General features: G+C 40.7%; 1 protein-coding gene across 5 annotated transcripts in view; it reads left to right on the top strand.

Annotated features, from left to right (window-relative positions):
- Cttnbp2 (cortactin binding protein 2) overlaps positions 1-21,303 on the top strand; it is a 144,905-nt gene that overhangs the window by 121,829 nt on the left and 1,773 nt on the right. For all 5 annotated transcript variants that reach the window (XM_029535414.1, XM_021190492.2, XM_029535412.1 and 2 more), the window contains 8 exons: positions 2,593-2,745; positions 3,621-3,808; positions 6,937-7,115; positions 8,714-8,919; positions 9,240-9,416; positions 11,583-11,646; positions 13,795-13,927; positions 15,222-15,320. In XM_029535414.1, coding sequence (XP_029391274.1) covers positions 2,593-2,745; positions 3,621-3,808; positions 6,937-7,115; positions 8,714-8,919; positions 9,240-9,416; positions 11,583-11,646; positions 13,795-13,927; positions 15,222-15,320 — 1,199 coding nt within the window. The remainder of the gene's footprint in view (positions 1-2,592; positions 2,746-3,620; positions 3,809-6,936; positions 7,116-8,713; positions 8,920-9,239; positions 9,417-11,582; positions 11,647-13,794; positions 13,928-15,221; positions 15,321-21,303) is intronic.

Here is a 21,303-nt window from a genome sequence, read left to right as displayed (position 1 = left end):
CTGGATGGGAAGAGTTACATCACAAGCCCCAACGTGAAGATTGTGAACAATATACTTGAGTAAATTAATAACGAATGAAAGCCAACTTCATTTTAAATCCAGAGAAAAGAATAGGAAAGGTTGCATCATCTCTGAATACAGAATATTCTGTATTTGTCTTAGTGATTTAAAAGGATGAATACTTCCCCTCAATTTTCAGTAGCAAAACCAAGACCAAAATGAGGTTTGTCTACTACACCCTTGCCTACAGTGGCCTGTGCACTTTGGGGTCCATTGTTTGCTTTCCTCTCCCTGTCTCTAAGTTCTGCCAAATCTGCTTTCTCCTCTTCCTCTTCCTCCTCATTCTCTCCTCCTCCCCTTCCTCTTCCTCATCCTCCTCACCCTCTTCCTCCTGCTGCTCTCCAGCTGCCCTCACCGTGCCCCATCACTCTTGCTCCAGTGACTCTGAGTCCTCATCAAGTCGTCTTACTTTTCCCTCTCTCGCTTCTTCAGCAAGTTCTCCACAGTGATTCTTAGAGGATGATTCTAAGAGACCAAAGCTTTCATAAGTGTCCCCCGTTATTATACTCCACAGGCTCCAGAGTAAAAGTTAAAAAGTTCTTAGAATGCTACTTCAAGAACATTGTGGTCTAGCTTGTCATTTGTGCCTACTTCTCTGGATGCCTAAGACACCCTCCACCATTCTCAGCCTTTCTATGGGACCCACTGCTGCTAACTCGTGACCAGAAAAAGAGGTGGTATGGAATAGGTGTGGAAACCATGGCAAGGCATGCCAAGGAAGCCCCAGGAAGGAATTATGGGTCTGTGGATATCTGTTCTTTCTTCATGCAGAAAGAGCTAGCCAAAATGATCCTTTGGTAAAGGAAGGCCTCAGGGAAGATAATAGAAACCAAAGGTCAGTAGTTAGGAACAGCAAAACTCGTCCCTTTTCTTCTAGGCATAAACTCTTTGAGTGTCTGCTCTAAATTAGGTGAGCATTGCAATCTTTCCTGGTGGATCAAGTAAGTGAAGTTGCATTTTCCCACCCATCCTCCTAACACTCTCAAACATCAACAAGTTCAGTTAATTTTATAGCCAGTGTGATCGTTCCTCCTTACGCCCCCAACATCCCTCTTCTACCACTACTGCCTGCAACCCCATTTCAGAAACATCAGACCTTCACCACATTCCCTCTCCTGTACCTCATTGGTCGTGTGTTCTCTGCCTCCATTAACTATGCAGCCTCTTCTTCAGTGGAAAGTTGGAGGTTGTTTTTGGTGTTCCCTCTCTGCCCTGTCTCTGAAGATGGAATGCAGACTTACTGTCTTGCCTCATAATGCCTGTCTACTTTATAGAGGTATGTCTTCTTGGTATATCTGCTTGGTAGGGGCTCCTCTCACCTCTTGCCTTCAGCATAGCAGTCAGAGCTCCTGTTTCTTTTCTGATTATTTTCTGGATGAGACCTCAGAGGAGGCGTCCAATCCTCTGTATCCTTACACATTTGTTAATCCCTATCCATAAACATTGCTACTGATGGCCAGCTGTGGGGATAAACTCCCTCACATCTCATTCTGTGTCTTCCACATCTCATTTCTGTCATCGATATTGGGCAGTGCAGCAGATCTTGGCCTTAGTGGGACCTAGTTGTCATAGGGAACTTGTACATTAGTTTACATCTTTTAGTTTAGGTCAATATGCTGTCATTTCTGCCCATTGTGAGTGGGAGGAACCATAAGGATGGAGACAATGGACTTGAGTCCCTCTTACTGTTTGTGAACCCTTAATCTGATCACTTCTTAGGGTTAGGATGTGTTTGCATCTCTGGAAGCCTTGCCTATTAATGTTATGTGCATCTTATATATGGGTGATTTAAAGACCATTCAATGCTTTTAACCTTTTATATTGTGAAACATATGTAAAATACCTCTTAAAAATCAAAGAATAATTTTTAACTAAATTAGCCATTTAGCCACTGAACAAGCCAGGAATTTTAGACTCTTAAACTTCTAGAATGTACCTATGTGCCTTCTTGCTCATAAAACTTTTTTTCTATCCTTTGCAATGATAACTTCTGAGCAATCAATGTATTGGAGGTACAAAGGAACGAACCCAGACCCTCACATTTACCGGGCAAGCTTTGTAGAGCCCCACCTCTGGCTCTTAATGTGTATTTATGGTTTTGTTACCGGGTTCTAAATCCACAGATTAAATATTTAGTATTAATTTTTTTCAAAATCTATGTAAGATGAAATAGTATTTTAAATATTCCTTGGTGGCTTCTTTGTGACAGCTTCCTGTGTTCTCAGAGTGCTCATTTTCCAGTGTGGCAATGGATTTCTTTTCTTTTAGTTGACTGAGTCTTTGCTGCTGGAAATTGGGTAGATTCTGCCCAGGATGTGCTATGGAAGGATATGGCATGTCATGGGTGTCTTCAACCGTGTTGAGTAATGCCACAGAAGTTCCTGAACCTGCTGCCGTCAACCCCAGCATTTTCAGAGCATGCCCACCACACAGAAATTTTTAGGAATCCTTTGTCTTGTTAGTTTTGCATTTGATGCCAGTCTGTGTAGGTTTTGCAAAGTTATTAACTGCTAATCTTATTTCTGACCACAGCTTGTCTGATCCCAGTGAAGCAGTTCCCTGTTAAGAAGAAAATAATTGTCATCTTGGAAAATTTGGAAAAATCATCATTGTCTGAGCTACTGGGGGACTTTTTGGCACCTTTGGAAAATCGCAGCACTGAAAGTCCCTGCACTTTCCAAAAAGGTAAAGAAAGGGTAGAGAGAACAGGCTAGCCACCCAGCCTGTGGGATACCAGAACCAGTGGTTGGGGCCTATACTTTGTTTCTAGATTCTTAGCTTCTTATTCAGGAATGGAACAAAAGCCCACATTATCAGGGAGTAGCAAGGAAACATTATTCAAAAGGAATGGTATAGATTAAGAAGGATACATTCTTAAGGCTTATAGTGGACCACAGGAGTGGAGATCAAGGGTTTTGATTATTGTTTAAGGTTTGTTAGTGGTGGTATTGTTGTTTTTAATGAAGTTCAAGAGAAGTGTGAGTTTGGTTGCTAAGAGGTGTAACATGGATAGTTCTCTACTTTGTTGAAAATATTTGGAATATATAAGCTTTTCCTCATTCTGCATGCCCCTTCCCACAATGCACCTGATTTTAAAACAGGTCCTATTATGCAGAGGGATAAGAGGGTAAATAGAGAATTCTCCCTAAAAGTTTGCCTGACACAGTTTTGCCTTAGTGTGCAAGTTCTCAACACTAGTCTCGGCTGAGTATGACATTGCTCATGTTGCTTGGGTAGAGTTTCAAGATAGCTTTGGATAGAAAAGCAGCCTTACCAAGAGGGTTGCTAAAGAGTGTAAGTCATTCCCAGTGTTTAAAACAGGTATACATGCAGCTCAATGCAGGTAGGAGTTCTAGGGGCTAGGCACATTGTTTAGAGAGGGACGTGTATCTAGCCCAAGTCAAGAGGAGTTCCCACAGTGCTCAGTTATTATGCTTGCCTGTCTTGGTATCAGTCTAATCTTTCTGTCCTCAAAGTACAAGTTATGTAATTCATGTTCTTGATTTGCATTTGCACAAAACCTAAATGGCTGAGGTTGAATTATGGCTCGGTTGTTTTAGGAAATGGAACATCTGAATGTTATTATTTTCATGAGAACTGCTTTCTGGTGGGAACCATTGCCAAGGCCTGTCTCCAGGGCTCTGACCTGCTGGTGCAGCAACACTTCCGCTGGGTTCAGCTGCGCTGGGATTGCGAGCCCATTCAAGGACTGCTTCAGAGGTTCTTACGAAGGAAAGTCGTCAGCAAGGTAAGAAAGCAGAAGCTGCAACCTGCCGAGGTGGGAGAGTGGAGGTCTTAGCTGGGCTTCAGTTCCACTTCCTATGTGGCTGCGGGCTAGGATATTTTGTTGTTATCTGGAGTTGAACGGAGCAAAGGATGTAGAACTCACAACAGCTTCTGCACCATACAAAGAACAATAGCATGGGTTTTAAAGTACCATTATTAGAGAAAGCATGTAGAAGTTGTAATAGTTTGGGGATAATATCTTGTACAAGAAAAAGTTAACTGGTTTTATTGGTGTTGCCAATAGTTCTTAAGAAACCTCATCAAGCTCCAGAAGTTATAGAAAGTTAGACTTGAAAATTAATCACTACGCTTAAGCAAAACTCAACTACTACCTTGGAACCCTGAGGACATCACTTAACCACTTATGCCATTTTAATGAAAAGCTTTTAGACTATGATGATAAATGGTTTAGTGTACTTTTTTTTAAGAATAAAAAATTTATTTTATAGTCTCTCATATATGAATATAGCCATGTTGATTAAATGTAAGATATTATTATTTAATAATAGTCTGGGACCGGACTATTATCTGAGTGTCCTTCGGAGCAGATTTGTTACCAAAGAACTCCATTTGGTTTTCTCACTTAATCCTGTACACTGGCAACAGGTAGAGAACAACATTTCAACAATAGCATATACTAAGCTACTGATAACAGAACAGCCCTCCTCACCCAGCTGGACTTTGACTGTTTGAGACTAGAGACAATACTTGACACCCCATTGTCACTTCAAGGCATGTAGGGCCAGAAATTAGCGCACAGTAGCATGCAGTGTCAGCCTCTTTATCACCATGAAGAAAAGCATCTTTTCTAGAGACTCGCGGGAATCAGGAGAAGTTTCTCCGTAATGGTTCAGCGACTAGAATGCTCTACCCTCTGGTTCTAGACTAAGGGCACAAGACCTGTGCAAGACCAGAACCCGCTGTCAAGGACTTATCAGTCTTGGGTGGATAAGCAAGCATGAGTGAGTATGACAGACAGGCAGATAGGAAGATCGGTGTGGGGGATTTTGACTGGCTAGATCTTGGTGCAGGTTTCTTGCAGGTAATCACCACCATCTCATGTCTACGTTAATACCATAACTGAGTAAAGCAGTATTATATGGATTGTCTTTCTTAAAAACTACAAACTTTATGACTATTTCTGACTTTCCAACAGTTGGGATTTTTCCTAATAGTACACCAGTCTTTGTCTTTTGGAGGAATACCACCAAAAGGAAACTTGGCGTTATCGAGTCTAACTTCTAAATGCATCTACTAGATGACAGAGTTAAATCTTCACTCTTAAAACTTTGAAAACAACTTCCTTTTATACTTAGAACATTATGCATTTTGGAAAGTTAGCATATTAGCCGAGATCTCCCTTTTAAGGAAACTGTTTAAAAAAACTAAATCACGGTCCAAGGTAGACATGCCACAGATCCAGATACGCTGTTCTGTAGTTCTCAGAGCTGCAAAGCACACAGGGGGGTAGCTCAGTGGGGAAGGGAGGTAGCGTTCAGATGGCTTGGGTTCCATCCCTAGCCTAAAAGTAAAACGGTGAAACCTGACTTTGCAATGTTTTATTCTCTTTGGAAGTGATTAAGTGGTGCTTAGAAACCGAAGGCATAGGAATATAAATATATTATGACATCTAAGTTTCTAAGCATCTCTACGAAATGGTACTTATGCTAAATGAATATGCATCAAGGATATAAAATCATGCAATAACTATGAGACCAATTTATCAGAAAGACCCCTGAAGGAAACATCAGCCCTTAACGCACTGTCAAGTGATAATCACTGTTCCCATAACAGCTGTTTTGCACATGAGACATCCTCTATAAGCAACATCTACTCTTGGAGAGATAGATGCACATCTGTTTCTCCAGCTCTTAGGAGTAGGCAAATTCCATTCTCCTATCGGAAATTAGGTTTCTTCATGAGGATATATAACAGTGGGATAGTGGCAAGAAATTCATTGAATAATCATGAAAAAATTAAAACCTCATTGTCCCTGAGGGAGTAGGGGTAGAGTATGTTTCCACAGGGACTCTGCCATCATCCCCCTTGGTAGCATGTGGTCCCGAAGAAGCAGCTGAGAACCCCTCTGCTTACTAAGCTGCCTCTCTGGCTGGTCCCTCCCATACAGATAAGTCTGGTCTTTCCTTGCTTACTCATGGTTGAACACAAGGAGCATGGTTTGAGCAGAGGTCAGGAACAATGCTAAACATTAGCAGCAAAATTAGCTTTGTAATTATCAGTAACATTAAAATTTTTTTGTGTGATTTTTCTTTTATATGTATGGATGTTTTGCCTGCATGTATGTCAGTATACCGCATGCATGCAGTGGCTGTGGAGGTCCAAATATGGATCCCCTGAGACTGGAATTACAGTTGGGAGTGGCCATACGGGTTCTGGGAATCAAACTCAGGTCTTCTGTGAGAGCAGCCAGTGTCCTCAACCACTGAGCCATCTCACTAGCTCAACAACAAATTCTTAAGTGCAATATACTCCTTTATTTCTCATATATATTGTGTCCGAACACCATTTTTTTTTCTCTATGAGAAGTAGATGTCTATAGTTCCTTGAAAGTTGCTAAGAGTAAATCATGAATGAATGCACAGTTAAATGTATTTCCTGTGTATGAGATGGTAGCTATACTAAGTAGTAATCATTTCACAGTGTAACATATTTAAAACATCACACTATATCATAGGGAGAATTATTTTTCAACTATACCTTAACATAAAAAAAGTAGATAAGCCCTAGCCTGGGCATTGCCACCTCTTAGCTTTGTAACCCTGAGTAAGGCATCAACTCTTTGGGGCTTACTCTTCTGATATGTAAAACAGGGTCAAAATACCCAGGTGGGAAGCCATGGGGAGCACTTGTGACACTGACATATGCATACACTTATGGCGAACATGTTAGTTACACTAGGCACCAAGTTTGCTCTTTCAGAATCCTCCTATACCCACCCCAAGCAAAGGTAAAGTCAAATTCAGCTAGATTTGGGCTTTGCGGTTTATCGTTCTAATTTTGGACTTTAAAATCAAAACAAAAGCATTGTTTTTATCCTAAGCCACAGCCCTGTTTTCCACCCATCTCTAGTTCAGAGGTCAGCTGCCTGCACCCTGTGATCCTGTATGTAAGATTGTGGACTGGGCTCTTTCTGTCTGGAGGCAGCTCAACTCCTGTCTGGCCCGCTTGGGTACTCCAGAAGCACTTCTTGGACCAAAGTATTTTCTGTCTTGTCCAGTAGTCCCAGGACATGCTCAAGCAACAGTGAAGTAAGTGCCAAATTTTACTTACTTAATAAAAAAAATAGAGTTATGGTATGTTTGTCAGCTTTAATTGTTAACTTGGCACAGCCTAGATTCATCTGAGAGGAATTCCTTGACAGAAGAATTGCCTAGAGTAAGTGGGCCTCTGGGGGATTATCTTCACTAAGAATTCATACAGGTATCCCCAGCCCACTATGGGTGGTACCATCCCTATGCAGGCGGTCTTGAACTGTATAAGAAAACTAGCTAAAGGAGCTAAAGAGATAGCTCAGCAGTTAAGAGCCCTCTGTTCTTCCAGACCTGATTTGATTCCCAGCACCCACATGGCAACTCACAACAGTCTGTAACTCTGGTACCAGGGATCAAACAACTTCTGGCTTCCACAGGCACCACACACATATGTTACATAGATATTTCATTTATCTTTCCTCCCCTTTCCTCCCCTGAGTTGCTTTAGTCACAGTATTTATCTTAGTAATCAGAAAAAAAAAAAATAGGACACACGATGAATTTAGTATGTTTGAGACTGTGACTGTTGACAAGGCTGCTTTTTTGCACAAAATGCCAGTTCTGTCACAGAGAGTGACTGTTGGCATCAGGAACTGGCTTTACAGTCAGGAACTGGCTTTAGGGTCGCTGGTCACCTCTGGATTCAGTGATGACAACCTCTAGGCGACCACGAAGGGACACGCATGTTTGTTGCCATGGCAATCTCCATATGTTCCCAGAGTCCACCTGCCCACCCTCACCTGTGCAGCGGTGCATGTCGCAGCACATGTGATTATGTCACAGCCCAAATAAAAGGCAGTGGTCCCTGACCTCTGCTCTTTCCTTTTTCCTTTTCATCATCCCCTTTTGTTTTTCCCCCTTCCCTTCTCACCCCCACAGTTAACTTCTCCATGGAACTGTGCTAGCCTGGGTTGATCTGTCTGATGAACTGCCATCCTAACACAACAGTGACCATGGCTTGTCTTTTATATGTTACTTGTAAGTAACTGTACACACTAGGCAAGTTCTCCCTGTGCTCTGAGCTGTTAATGTGGCAAAAAACATTGACATTGTAATTAGCACTGATTGTTCCAAATTTTGTTTCAACCACAGTCCCCACAGCTAAGAGCTAAAGTATAAGAGGTACACCTGAAGCCACAGCTGGATGGCCCAGTTCTCTGCAAGGCAGAAGCCATGTGGGTGTACATATGTAGTGAGTAGCTCCACCTTGAGGCAGACATTTAATTTCTCAATGATACATCTCCACTCAAATGTTAAAAAAAAAATACATGTGAGGCAAACAAATGTAAAACATTTAGACACAGGTTTTACAGAAATATGTGTTTTGAAAAGATTCCTTTTAATGTGCCCTAATTTCTGCATCTTTGTCACACATTCATTCCTTTTGTAGATACTTACTATTGATTCCAGGATTGAGACAGGTTTATCAATTATCAGTATCATTTGACATACTTATGTATTATACAACTAACCCTCAAGTGTACCCAACCAAGCAGAACATGCTGGGTAATTTTCCTCCAAGTTTTCAGGTATGCTTCTTTTGTGAACTTGCGTGCAGTTTGTAAGAGACTTGGTCCTTCTTCATCTCTTACAAGGTGGATGTCTAAGCTGTGGAATGCTGTCATTGCTCCCAGAGTTCAAGAAGCAATATTGTCAAGAGCCTCCATGAACAAACAGCCTGGTTTTGGGCAGACAGCTTCTAAGAAGTACCCTAGCCAAGGACAGCAGGCTGTGGTGAGGGCCGCCCTCAGCATTCTGCTTAATAAAGCTGTTCTGCATGGCTGTCCCCTTCCCAGGGCAGGTATGTAGGGCTGTGCATGAACAAACTCATTTACATTCTATCACTGTTTAGAATTTGCTTCTATGAAGTATTCCTTTGTCTCCTTGTGACTAAAGAAATGAATGCACTGCTCATAGCATTGTACCAGAGCTCTTTCTGTTTTTAATTACTGGCACACATTTAATTGTACCTCCAAGTTCATTGTGCTGGTCCACCCAACTCCAGCTTGGTTACTATTAAGAAACCTATGAGTTAAGACTTGATAATGTATTTCAAGTCACTCTACGAAATTGTTTTATCTCCCCCTTCTTCTTAGAAAAGTGTGTCTTGTGTTGTTTCAGAGCTGGACCAGCAGATCACAGACTTCAAAGGGGGAAGTTTTCCTCTGTCAATAGTTTCAACTTATAGCAAAAAGAAAGGTGAGATTGGAGCCTGGAGAAAGGTGAACACCAGTCCTCGCAAGAAGCCTGGGCACTTCTCCTCACCCACGTGGAACAAGCCAGACTCGAAGCATGAAGGTAGGGGGTGGGAAGTCTGCAGGATGCAGGTTCTGAGTGCAAGTGGGCTTTTGTTATTAAAACTGCATTCTTTCAAGTCACTGCAACCCCCCCCCCCCTGCAAATTGCTCAGTTTACATTTTCCTGGGATGAACCATGTAATAGTTTTCCAAAACATAGCTGGGAGCTTTCTACCCAAAAGATAACACTTTCATACCAGAACTAGAAAAAAAAATCATCTTCAACTTGTTTACTGCTTTTTTAAAAAACATATATGTTTTCTTAGTCCCCACAATTAAATCTATTATCTTTATGATATTTTACTCTTGTTACATACATGTCATTCCTCAGTTGAACTTAGCTTATAAGAGTACATAAACCAAGTATATTTGATACAAATGTAGGGTGCTTATGAGTGATTTGGTGTGCGTATTGTTTTCCTGTATGGTGTGTTCAGGGTCGGGTGTTATTTAAGGTGCTGGATATGGACCAGGAAAAGCAGCCAGAAAGTCCTTTTAGGCTTTAAAAGAAATGACTAGCTTAAACTAATTAATTACCTAGACCAGAAGCATTGTCACCATATGCTGTAGTATGACAGCCAGAATCAATACAGGGAATAAGGAAGAAACAGTATAGAAAACGGTAACTTAGAAAACTCAGCTCTGCTGTTGAGATGTTAATTAAGTCAGGAATGGTAGCACACATCTTTACTTCCAGCACCGAGAAGGCAGAGACAGGCTAGAAGCTCTGTGCCTCTGAGTTCAGCCTGGTCTATTTAGGCTTCAGGTTATCTAGCCAGGACTATATAATAAGACCCAGTCTCAAAAAAAGTTAATTAAAAATATAAATCATAGAATTTCATTGACTTAGAATTGTTTGTAGTATCAAAAAACCAATTTTCAAAAGTATGTAAGTTATTTCTAAGTCCTTGGGTTATTTTAACTTTATAACAATAATTCTCTTGAATGATTAGATTGGATAATTACAGTGCTTCAGTTGATTTTAGTTTTGGACACAGATGTTTGGTGGGAGAATTCTTGCCTACTATATGCAAGTGGCCCAGGGCTGAAAGGGCCTATCAGATCACTGTGGAAATTCATAATATGTAGTGAAGAGCACCCATTTCTCTCTAGACCTAATAAGAAGATCACTAGCTCTCAGAGCAAGATAAGTGAAGAACTTGTACAGTGGTCTTTGGGGACATGCTTTTAATGGAACTATTTTAAATTTACTTTACTTTTCAAAAACTTTTTTTCCCTTGTGGCTGTGGCATTCAAAGCCAAGGCTCAGAGCACTGGAAGCAAGAACTTTATCACTAAGTTACATTCCTGCCTAAGATCATTCTTCAGAGAACATTTGAGTGAGCAACATTCACATAATTTCAGACTTCACTCAGAAGTAGCTAAGTGTTTTAGTGTGTTTATGAAATTTGAAGTCATAGAAATATATCTCGAATCTAAAATGACTTACTGTTGTTTCTTACACATTTCTGACTAAAGTCTAGTAGGAAACACATTGTATCAGGACAAGTGTATGCTCAGTATATACCTGATACAAATAAATGTTCTTATATAAGAATACATAGAGTCTGACATTTTCTGTTTTCTTAAGAGATCCATAATTTACAAACTGGAAAATATTTGCTTGATGTTTATGGCTCTTTGTATACCATTCCTAATTTCTGAATAATAATAGTTACTAAAAATTAAACTTTTACAAGTACATTGCTGGTGTCACATGCAACAAAAGATTAACAGGTAACACATCAAAATATGTACATGATGATAGATTACTCTCATGAAATGGCAGGTTCTACTTTCCCTTTTGGTACTTTGGCAATAAAGACCTAAATTTATCAATAGATAGAATACTGAGTGGAGGGGCCATTTATAAAAACAAATGGCAGGTTTCTTAAATTGAGCCTTGGGTTGTTTTAATTTTATTGACCTCAGTGTAAATAGCCATAAGCAAATTGGTTATTCCCCAAACTACTCCCACTGTCTTAACTACTCCTATGTTGGAAACTACACCAGAGTCACTGTTCTGAGAACATTCCCACACAAGGTGAAGCTAGTCCAAGCCCAGTGCTTCAGAGTCTAGAATCTGGGGAAAAAAAAAAAACCACTTATGAGTGCACAGGAATAATGAAACAATGAAATTCTATTGACAATGGCTGTTTCCCAACAGGTATGAGGAACAAGACTATCCCACACCTGAATACTAACAGGAACTCCTCTCTGTCAGAGCAACAGTAAGTTCCCTTTCAAGTTTTACTTACATCAAAGAAAACTTTAGTTTAATTACTAGCTAACTTTAATTAACACTTGAGTTTCATAATTAATTAACTTTTTAAGTATTTGATATATTGTTAACATTATTTTGTGCCACTTTTGTAATAATAATATGATATGATTTTGGAGTAATAAATATCATTAACTGAAAGACAATGCATTAATACAAACTTTAAATGAAATCTTGTTAATTTGTTGAATAAATCTATAGAACTAGGGTTCACTTTTTCTGGTGGGGGAGGGGATTCAAGACAAGGAACTCACTCTGTAGAACAGGCTGACCTGGACTCAGAAATCCGCTTGCCTCTGCCTCCCAAGTGCTGGGATTAAAGGCATGCACCACCACCGCCCAGCAGGGTTCACTTTTTAATCTAACTTTTTCATTTAACAATTCTCTAAGAAGGCTTGCATGTGTGAACATTTAGACCAGTGGTTCTCAACCTGTGGGCCGTGACCCCTTTTGAAGGCTAACTTCATGGGCTTGCCTAAGGCCATCTTTAATGTCAGACACTTATATTACAATTCATAAGTTGTAAAATTACAGCTATGAAGTAGCAATGAAAGTAATTTTATGGCTGAAGTTACTACAATAGGAAGAACTATATTCAAGTGTCATAGCAATAGGAAGGCTGAAAACCATTGACTTAGGCAATCTATCAATAGCTTTTTTAATGCTAGATTTACTGAAACAGTATTGCCTATTTACCTATAAGTACCGTGTTTATAGTGATCATTTTAGGTATATCCCCTTATAGTATTCTTGATTATTTTAGCTACAAATATTTTGGACTATAAAGAAACATTTCATGAATTATAGGATAGAAATATTTGGATAGTTTGCAAATAAGATGCACGCCATGTACCCCGATCATAGTGTGACAGAGAGAGGTAAATGACATTGCATTTTATGTGACTTTCCACTAAAACCATCACATACCAAAGCTTGAGTAAGTTTTCCCCTGCCCCCAACCCTAAGAAGTCATTCTAAGTTTCTTCTTCAATCGAGAATACTTGGAAGCCTGAACTGCTAAGGGAAAAATAATTAGGCTGGCCTTGCCATGACCAACTTAAGTTTATTATGAAGTTTTGTTCCTGTGTATTATACTGACACACACCCCTCTCCACACCCCAGCCCCCCAAACCCCTGTCTATTACTTAAAGAAAAAAAAAACTTTTTATACTTTTTGGATACATTTAGAACATTTTTCTCTTCTCTCCTTGTAAACCAGTGTTTTCCAACCCATGGGTTATATCCCCTTTAGGGTTGCATATCAGATATTCAGCATTTCAGATATTTACATGATGATTGATAACAGTCAAAATATACAGTTGTGAAGTAGCAACAAAATAATTTCATAATTGTGGATCAGCCACAGCATGAGGGACCCTATTCAAAGGTCTTAGAAAGGTTAAGAACCACTGCTCTAACCCCCCCACACTCTCCTTCCCATCATGCTCTCTTTTCTTTAGGATTCCTAACTGTAACCCTGTAACCTGCTCAGTCTGTATAATGTTATTGTATGTATGTATGTATGTATGTATGTATGTATGTATGTATGTATGTATCGCTATGTGTATGTATTCTTATGTATGTTTTACATTGGTACTGCTCTTCCCTGGAACAAACTACTTCTCACTCACTCAGCTTTCATTGAGTGCCAGGATTCTTTGTGTAGGACTCAGGTCTTGTGGGTGCTTCCCTGTGCACACTGGCATGTTCACGGCTGTCATCCTTGTTCAGCATTTGGGCAGGCATATGGGCAAACCTCTACAGGTTGAACTTCGCTTTGTCAGACGTAAGTGATAGAGAAAAGGGAGAAAGAAAGGAGATTGGAAATAGTCTACACCTACATAGCTTTCTTTGTGAAAAAAGAACTGTTATCCTACTCAGCTTTCTTGGCTGGAAGTTAATGACATCTTGAGAATACCAGTTAGTATTCACATCTCTTGGTACAGGGCTGTTGTTGCACTGGATGACTTTTATGAGTTACTTGGGAGGATATTGAAAACTTCATCTCAAAGTACAAAAGGTAGAGTGTCTAGAGTTCTCTATTTGGTAACTGGTTTGTTCCCATTTTTGAGAAACTCTCCTCTGGTCTTTGTTTTAGGTCCTTAGAGAATGATCTATCTGTGACATTGACTTTGGACCACAGACTCTCTTTGGGTTCAGATGATGAAGCAGATCTGGTCAAAGAACTCCAGAGTTTGTGCTCCAGCAAATCTGAGTCTGATATAAGTAAGGTAAGCATTCCCCAGGTACTGGGTCATTGGCTCTCTCCAGTAGAGACGTGACTTTACAACAGGATGCTGGGAGCCACATTCTCGTCCTCTAAATGAAATGTCTTACCAGGTATCATTGTCGATGCCATAGATCAAGTCATCCTTTGCTTTGCTCAGAAAGCTTTGCTTGGATTCATTTCTCCCAAGCCATTGGGTAGTAGTAGGGGCTTTGTTCTCCTCTGAAACACCTGAAGTTAAAATTGTATATTAATTGTATCAGCACAAATCAAGCCAGCATATCTATTTGAGCAGGCTTTTGATTTGGGGAAGATGTGTGTGTGTGTGTGTGTGTGTGTGTGTGTGTGTGTGTGTGTGTGAGAGAGAGAGAGAGAGAGAGAGAGAGAGAGAGAGATGGGGGGATAAAACCCAGGTTTTGCATGCTAGACAAGTGTTCTACCCCTGAGCTGCATCCCTGTCTTCATGTTTTGATACAGATTCTCTCTACTATGGTAGCTTAGACTACCCTTGAACCCAGTGTCTGTCTCCATAAGTAGCTTTATACAAAAGCCTAAGTTTGAGTTTCTCAGACAGACACTATCATCACCAATTTTGGTACATAAGCTATATATTGGTAAGATACAAGCTTCATAGCAGATTCAGGTTATAGACAGAGTTGAAGCAACATTCTTTACAAATAAGAAAAGAGGTGATCCTGTATAATATGTATTGTCATGGTCTTTAAGCTGTGAAACTTGATAACCAGATATAGAAACCAGTTACCCGAAATCTCAAGGAAAATATTAATAGCATCAAGTTGAACCTGTTTTGGCACTCTTATGTCTGCGGTACACTTGACCAAGCCTCCTCCATAAAAACTTTTACTTGAAAGGGAACAAAGATGTAATGTACTGTAGATCCAGTGACAGATTCAACTATTTCAGATGAACACTTAAAGTCTCTAGGAAAAGTAAGAGAGGCCACCTTATTCGACCTTGCTGGAAATGAACTGAAATCCTTACCTACAGCAAAAATGAAATAATGACTCACATACTAATTTTTTTTTGTTGTTCTGACTTGCCAAGTAAATTCTTCTTCTTTTTTTAATCTTCTGCCTTTTATAAGAGATACCTTTTTAATAGATTCTTTGTCTTTGGTTTAAAAAATGCCCTGTGAGCAGGACAGTCTGGAGACATCTTCTCTAGATGTTTAAAAAAGTTAGGGAAGTGGGTGTCTGCCCTGCTGTGGCTTCTCTGTCGTGGTGTTTGGCTATGTTTCAGGTGAGCCACAGTGGACTTGGTGGCTTGTGTCTTTTCAGATTGCTGATTCCAGGGATGACTTAAGGAAGTTTGATAGTTCAAGAACCAACCCTGTGACGTCAGTACCTGTTAACCTGAGGACACCAGTGCCACCGAAGGTAAATGTTCTTCTTTCCAAAAATGAGAGAATAAAAGACTTGTTGCAGAACTGACTTTTCAACTCTGTAATTTACACTGAGAGAAGAAATAGGAAAAAGTATATATGAATCAGTTTAGATTTTAAAATGTTCTGGTAATATGCTGATATAACTTTTTCTTACCATTTGACATTATATTTCGAAATTTTGTGTTTATCTTTGTATCCATTTTTGTTGACAAACAACATAAGATTTCTTGTATTTGGTGAATCTTAAGTTAAATATGGCAAAGGCTAAATGATAACATAAAGATCTTAGACACTTACAAACTCATTTTCTTTGAGTTTTAGTGAGAAATGGTCTTTCAAAAAATCAAGTCAGAGAGGCAAACAGAAGGGCCAAGGTTTATGTGGATTGTGTTAGCTCCCATAAGGGACAGAACAATTTGGTCTTCTGGGTGAACCTTGGATGAAATCCTACCCATCCACTGCTTTGTGAGGCTGTGCAGGACCTAGAGTCACTTAGTAATATGTGGCTTGTGTTCAGTAAGCTCTGTTGCGTTCCCTTTCCCTTCCTGTTCACATCTACCCCCACAGCGGCTTACAAAGACCTGTGTGTGCAAGGAGAGGAGTGGGCATGGTGTCACTATTAAATGACTAATCTTTAGCTGGTTATCCTACAGTCTTGGATCCACAGCTTCTGCTGCTGTGGTTCATTAGTTCTGGTTAGTGGTGTCTGAATTGAAAGGAAGGAAGTGGGCTAAAGGCCCTAATAAGATACAGAACATGCTATATAAAGACCTCTCTGCCTTCCAGGAGCATTTGGTTTGAAAATATTTTGTTCAGAGTTTGCCTTTCTGCCATTTTTAAGTCCTTAATTCTCTGACCATGTGTGACAGCTTCTCTGAGCTTTGCTTGGTCCCCTGGAACCACTCCTTAGGATTCATTGTGTAGCATAGAGGATGAGCCCAGAGCATCTCAAGAAATGGAATAATGAGCACTACTGAGCAATTTCCCTCAAGTACCAAGCCATTTCTTATATGACTATATTGTTGTCTGTTCCCTATAGGAATGACTCAGTGGTAGAGTGCTGTCTTTTCTTAACACAGATAAATCTTTGGGTTCAAATTCCTATACTGAAAAAAAATTGTTAGACAATGTTGCTTTTTGTTTAAATGTTTGATAGAGAAACCTTGTTTTTCTATTATAAGCCATTGTCCATGAAAATATAGGACTGAAAATGATGCAAGCTACAGGCAGAGACGAAGCTTTATTTTAGAAGGGAGCTTAAGGCGTCCTTTATTCTGCCTGCCCTCTTAAGAACTGTGTGCGCTAGGCTGTGAGTTTTAAGATAGCTGCATCCTGCTTTCTTGGGGGCTGTTCCCATCTAGAAGATGCTTTTCTCAGGAGCTGCCAGCAGAGGGCAAAAATGCCCCAGCTGTCTGGAAGCTGGCAGAGTCCTTCCTTCTCTATCTTGTTTACAACTCACCTGGCATTTCTTGGTTCCACGCCCAGTTTCTCCTCTTATCAGGAAATAACTCCCTTCAGAGGTGAGAGCGCTCTGGATTAACTGAAATTACTTTCTCCTTCATGGCCAGAAGGCATACTCCGTCAAGAACCTGCTCCTCCTGGCCCTGTGCAACTCTTCTGACAGTGAAGGACTGTAACTATTTCTTAATCAAAACAGCAAAACACGTAAATCATCAATATGAATGACAAATACTGTAAATGTTTATCTAGTTCCTAAATGACGTAAATTCAGACTAATCTTCATCTCTGGTGACATAATGTAATGACATCTACTTCAAGCTTTTTGGTAAATCTCCACTTCCTGAACTCTGCCCTCTAAATGTTCTGGTGTAATTAGACTAAGATACAGACAGGACCCTGGATCTCATGTGTAGCCAGGCATGATGTCCAGTGCTCTAATATGTAACTTTTGTCTTTTACTTTCCACATGCCTTCTTTATTCCCACATACATTTTCACAGGTGCTACTATTCTTATATCTAACTTTTCCAGGTGTGAATTGTATCCTCCCTACCCCCATTGTTCGTTCCCTTCTCCTCTAACCCCCCTACCCCTGACACAGTCCAGTCTGCTGGAAGCAACCTGCCTGTCCCTTTAGCATCAAGAGAGACCATCATATCTTTTTAGCTTCAAGAAAAATGCTTAGTATTGCATGAATGGCTCGCTCAGATTTAAAAAATGGTTTATTCGGGCTACATATTTAAAAACAACTTTAGGAAAATACATTAGAGTGTTTGTTAGAGGATTGTACTGAGACCTTGGGAGCTTTAAGCCAAAAAGGTTTAAACAGTCCTGAAGGCTCCTATTTGAGGACCTTTGGGAAAGATACCCTCAAACGATGCTTGGCTGCCAGAGTGCTGGGGACATCATTCCCTCACTCCCTGTATGCATGTTTTCTGATTTGTATACTCAGACTTCGAATTTCTGTGACTACACTAAGCCCAAGTCAACTTCCATGTATTTAGCCCCTCCTGAATCCTCCAGAATCAGACTCAGCCTGGACTCCCCAAACATATTCTAGCTGTTAGAATTTTTAGTCACTTACATAGTCATTCTGCTTGTCTTTGTGAAACAGATCAAAGGACAGAATTAAAAATAATACACCATAGAGCTGGACAGATGGCTCAGCAGTTAAGGGTACTGACTGATACCCCAGAGGACCAGGTTTCAAGTTTTAGTAGCCACATGGCAGCTCACAAGTGTCTGTAGCTCCAGGATTATCCCACACCCTTACACAGATATACACACAAGTAAAACACCAACGTACATAAAAAAGCAAAAACAAAACACCACCACATTATCTCCTTTCCCATTTGGTGTCTTGGTATTAACCCTGTATTTCATCAGAGATAATTCATCAAAAATGGTGAGATTCCCATTTTTCCTTCTATATTATAGCTAGGTACTGTGTCTGATATTTTTTAACATGATCCCCCTTGCTTTTGTTATGCCAGGGAGAGAACTCAGGCCTTTCCCCATGCTAGACAGTGGTGTACCACTAAATAACATAGGCGGTCTACTGTATTTTAGACCACATTATCACATAAGGCCAATCCCCAATGTATAATCTTCTCAGCTTCACTGACTTCAGCATCAACATAGAAACACACGTCTGTTGTGTCTGTGAGAGTGATTCTAGGCTCCCATCTGACACAGACAGAGGACCTGGCCTGTAACATAGAAAAGTGGAGTATGATGCACAGTCACTACCCATTACTCTCTACTTCCTCACTTCCTTACAGCAGCCTTTCCTGCCTAACTCTTTATCCCTTCAACTCTGAGCCATACAAATCCTTCTTCCCCCCTGCTGCTTGGACTCCATCACAACAATCAGCAGAGTAACTAAGGTACCTTACTAGGGCAATGATTAGGCACCATGATGTTCCGTTATGGTGTCTTGAATGTGATTTCACAGTTAAGTCTCAGCCCAGGATTCTCACTATCTAGTTCCCAACAAGCTCAACTGTATTAGTTCTCTTTTGTGTAACTCTGACCAAATCCCTGACCAGAACAATGTAGGGGAGGAAATATTTGTCTCATGCTTTCAGGGGTTTTAGTTCAAGATCGTTTGACTCATGTGTGTAAGCAGAACATCATGGTTGAGGGAGTATGTGGCTGAGGAGAGCTATCCGCTTCCTTTGTAAGCGGGAAGGAAGGAGTGAGACAGAAGGATGGACAAAGACCTCGAAGGACCCACCCCTGGTGACCTACTTTTTCCTGCCTAAACCCTACTTCTTGAGTTTTCTAGAAATTTCCAAAACAGTACTAGGAACCAAGCATCCAGTTCATAGGTTTTTGGAAGGATGTCTCATATTTAAACAGTATAAGTACTTAGGTCTCTCGACTTGTTAGCATCAACAGTTTTTTGTTTGTTTGTTTGTTTGTTTGTTTGTTTTTCAAAGAAAACCAAGCATGCTAAGATGATTGTGGTTTTCTTTCATTTTCTTCTGCACCGATAGCATGCTGTGCTGCAGTGGAGCACGGGACTGGTGTGGGTATAGCTCAACCCTCTTCCCAGGTTCACTTGCAGCTTGCTGGTGCTAAAAAGCAAACCTGGCTGAAAGAAAGCGCTTTCTCTCCCAGGCCACACGTTTGCAGCCCAGCCTTCTTTCCCCTACAGATGCTTGTGTGCTGGACCTCATATTGCCCCATCACTGCCTTTTACTCATTAGGAAAGTGTTGAAAGCTCCAGACAAGGGTCGGTCAGAGTTGCTCGAAGTTGACTGAGCATTTTTCAATAGCTGGGTCCGAAGCTTGGACAGCCGTGGTAGATTCCACTTCAGTGATTTAGGGGTGGCTCAGTGGTCATATGGAGAGCTTATTAGGACTTTAATAGAGCCTCATAAGTGGAGGAGGACGAAGATTTGAGGTAGACTTTTAAAAGGACTTTGATGACATATTTAGGACATACCTAGGAGTTTGGGACTTCTGAAGCCAATGAGAACTTTAATCCTCCCCCCCCCCCGCCCTGCCTATGCATTTTGTTCCTCCACCAATACTGTCATAATTTCATAATCATCTACTGATTTTGCAGGCAACATTATCTAAGGTAGAAGAGGAAGGCAGATATTGGAGCTAACTGGTGACCCCATGCTCAGTTGAAAGAGCAGTATTAGCCTGTAATGTGCCAAAGGAGATGCCTTAGAAAGGTTGCATGAAGCATACAGGTAGAGGAGCAAGATTTATGGTGATTGGGGGGGTCTAAATGCAGTCCTCAAGCATAACTGGGAGCTAAAGGTGGAAGCTAATTAGCGACAATTCAAACAGAATGGGCAGTAAAGAAAAGTCTCCAACTGTGTGAGTAGAAAAGGCTCTGGTCGGTGTCACCACTGAGTAGCTCAATGCAGAAAGAAGGGATCTTGAAGAGTTGAGGTAAGGTTTTAAGTTTGGCTGCACTTCACACATGTGGGAGAGGTTTGAAAGCCATCTATCTACCCATGCCATAGCCAAGACCATTAAGTCTGAATCTTGGGAGACCAAGCTATCAGCGCTGCCCAAACTGATTCCAGCATTAGAGCTAGCATCTCTTGTGACTTCAATCTTTCAAGAGGAGACCACAGACAGTTTAAGGCAAACTGTTGCCTTCCACTCCAAAGATGTCTTTATCTGATCGGTTAAACTTGAGTTTTAAATCTTTCAGGGAATGAATTGCTGTATGGGTGCATTATTACTGTCAAAGCAATATTAATAATGCTCTCAGAGATTGCACAGCTTACTACAACACAGGTCAAAAGGACTGTTGTTGAATGAGACTGGGGAAACACTGGGGAATTTCCACCTTCCTTGTTCTGACTGCCCAGATGATCTCAGCTAACTCCTCATCAGGCTCCTTGTGGAAAACATGGAGAATGGTGGCCAGGTGACTGCAGTGGCTCTGCCACACTAAACAGTCAGAGCAGAGTATGTCCATGAAGATTTGAGAAACTTAGGCACAGAATTGCTAAGCGGGAGCCTTCCTTTGCTAGAATGCACAGTCTGGTGGAGCAGGATGGTTTTCTTATGTTCTTTGTTGTGTGCCAAACAACTGGGACAGTGTTATCTTCTAGTAAAGGCTTAAAACCCATTTGTTGAAATATAAACATGTGAGTTAGCCAAGTTAACATAATGTGGAGATGGGCCTACAGAGTACTTGATTGGGGAGTCACTATGACAGATGGGGAATTATTGAAAAGGGTGAAAGATACATTTTGGTTCATGAGTTCAGCACTTCTAGTCCACGGTTAGCCAGTTCTGTAGTTTCTGGACCTGTGGGGAAACAGAACAACACCCTGATAGTCTAGAAGCACAGAAAGGGACCTGCAGTAAGCTGTACCCAGCAGCTTACACAGTACAGAAGGAGAACTGCTTCCTACTGGTTGGCCTCTGACATCCACTCACATGCACATAAATATGTAAATAATGATGTAAAGACATACCTTCATCTCTCTCTCTCTCTCTCTCTCTCTCTCTCTCTCTCTCTCTCTCTCTCTCTCTCTC

This window comes from Mus pahari, chromosome 2, assembly GCF_900095145.1.
Source record: "Mus pahari chromosome 2, PAHARI_EIJ_v1.1, whole genome shotgun sequence".
Classification (NCBI taxonomy): Eukaryota; Metazoa; Chordata; class Mammalia; order Rodentia; family Muridae; genus Mus; species Mus pahari.
The sequence above is the reverse complement of the archived record's forward strand: the minus strand, read 5'-3'. Positions and strand labels throughout refer to the sequence as shown.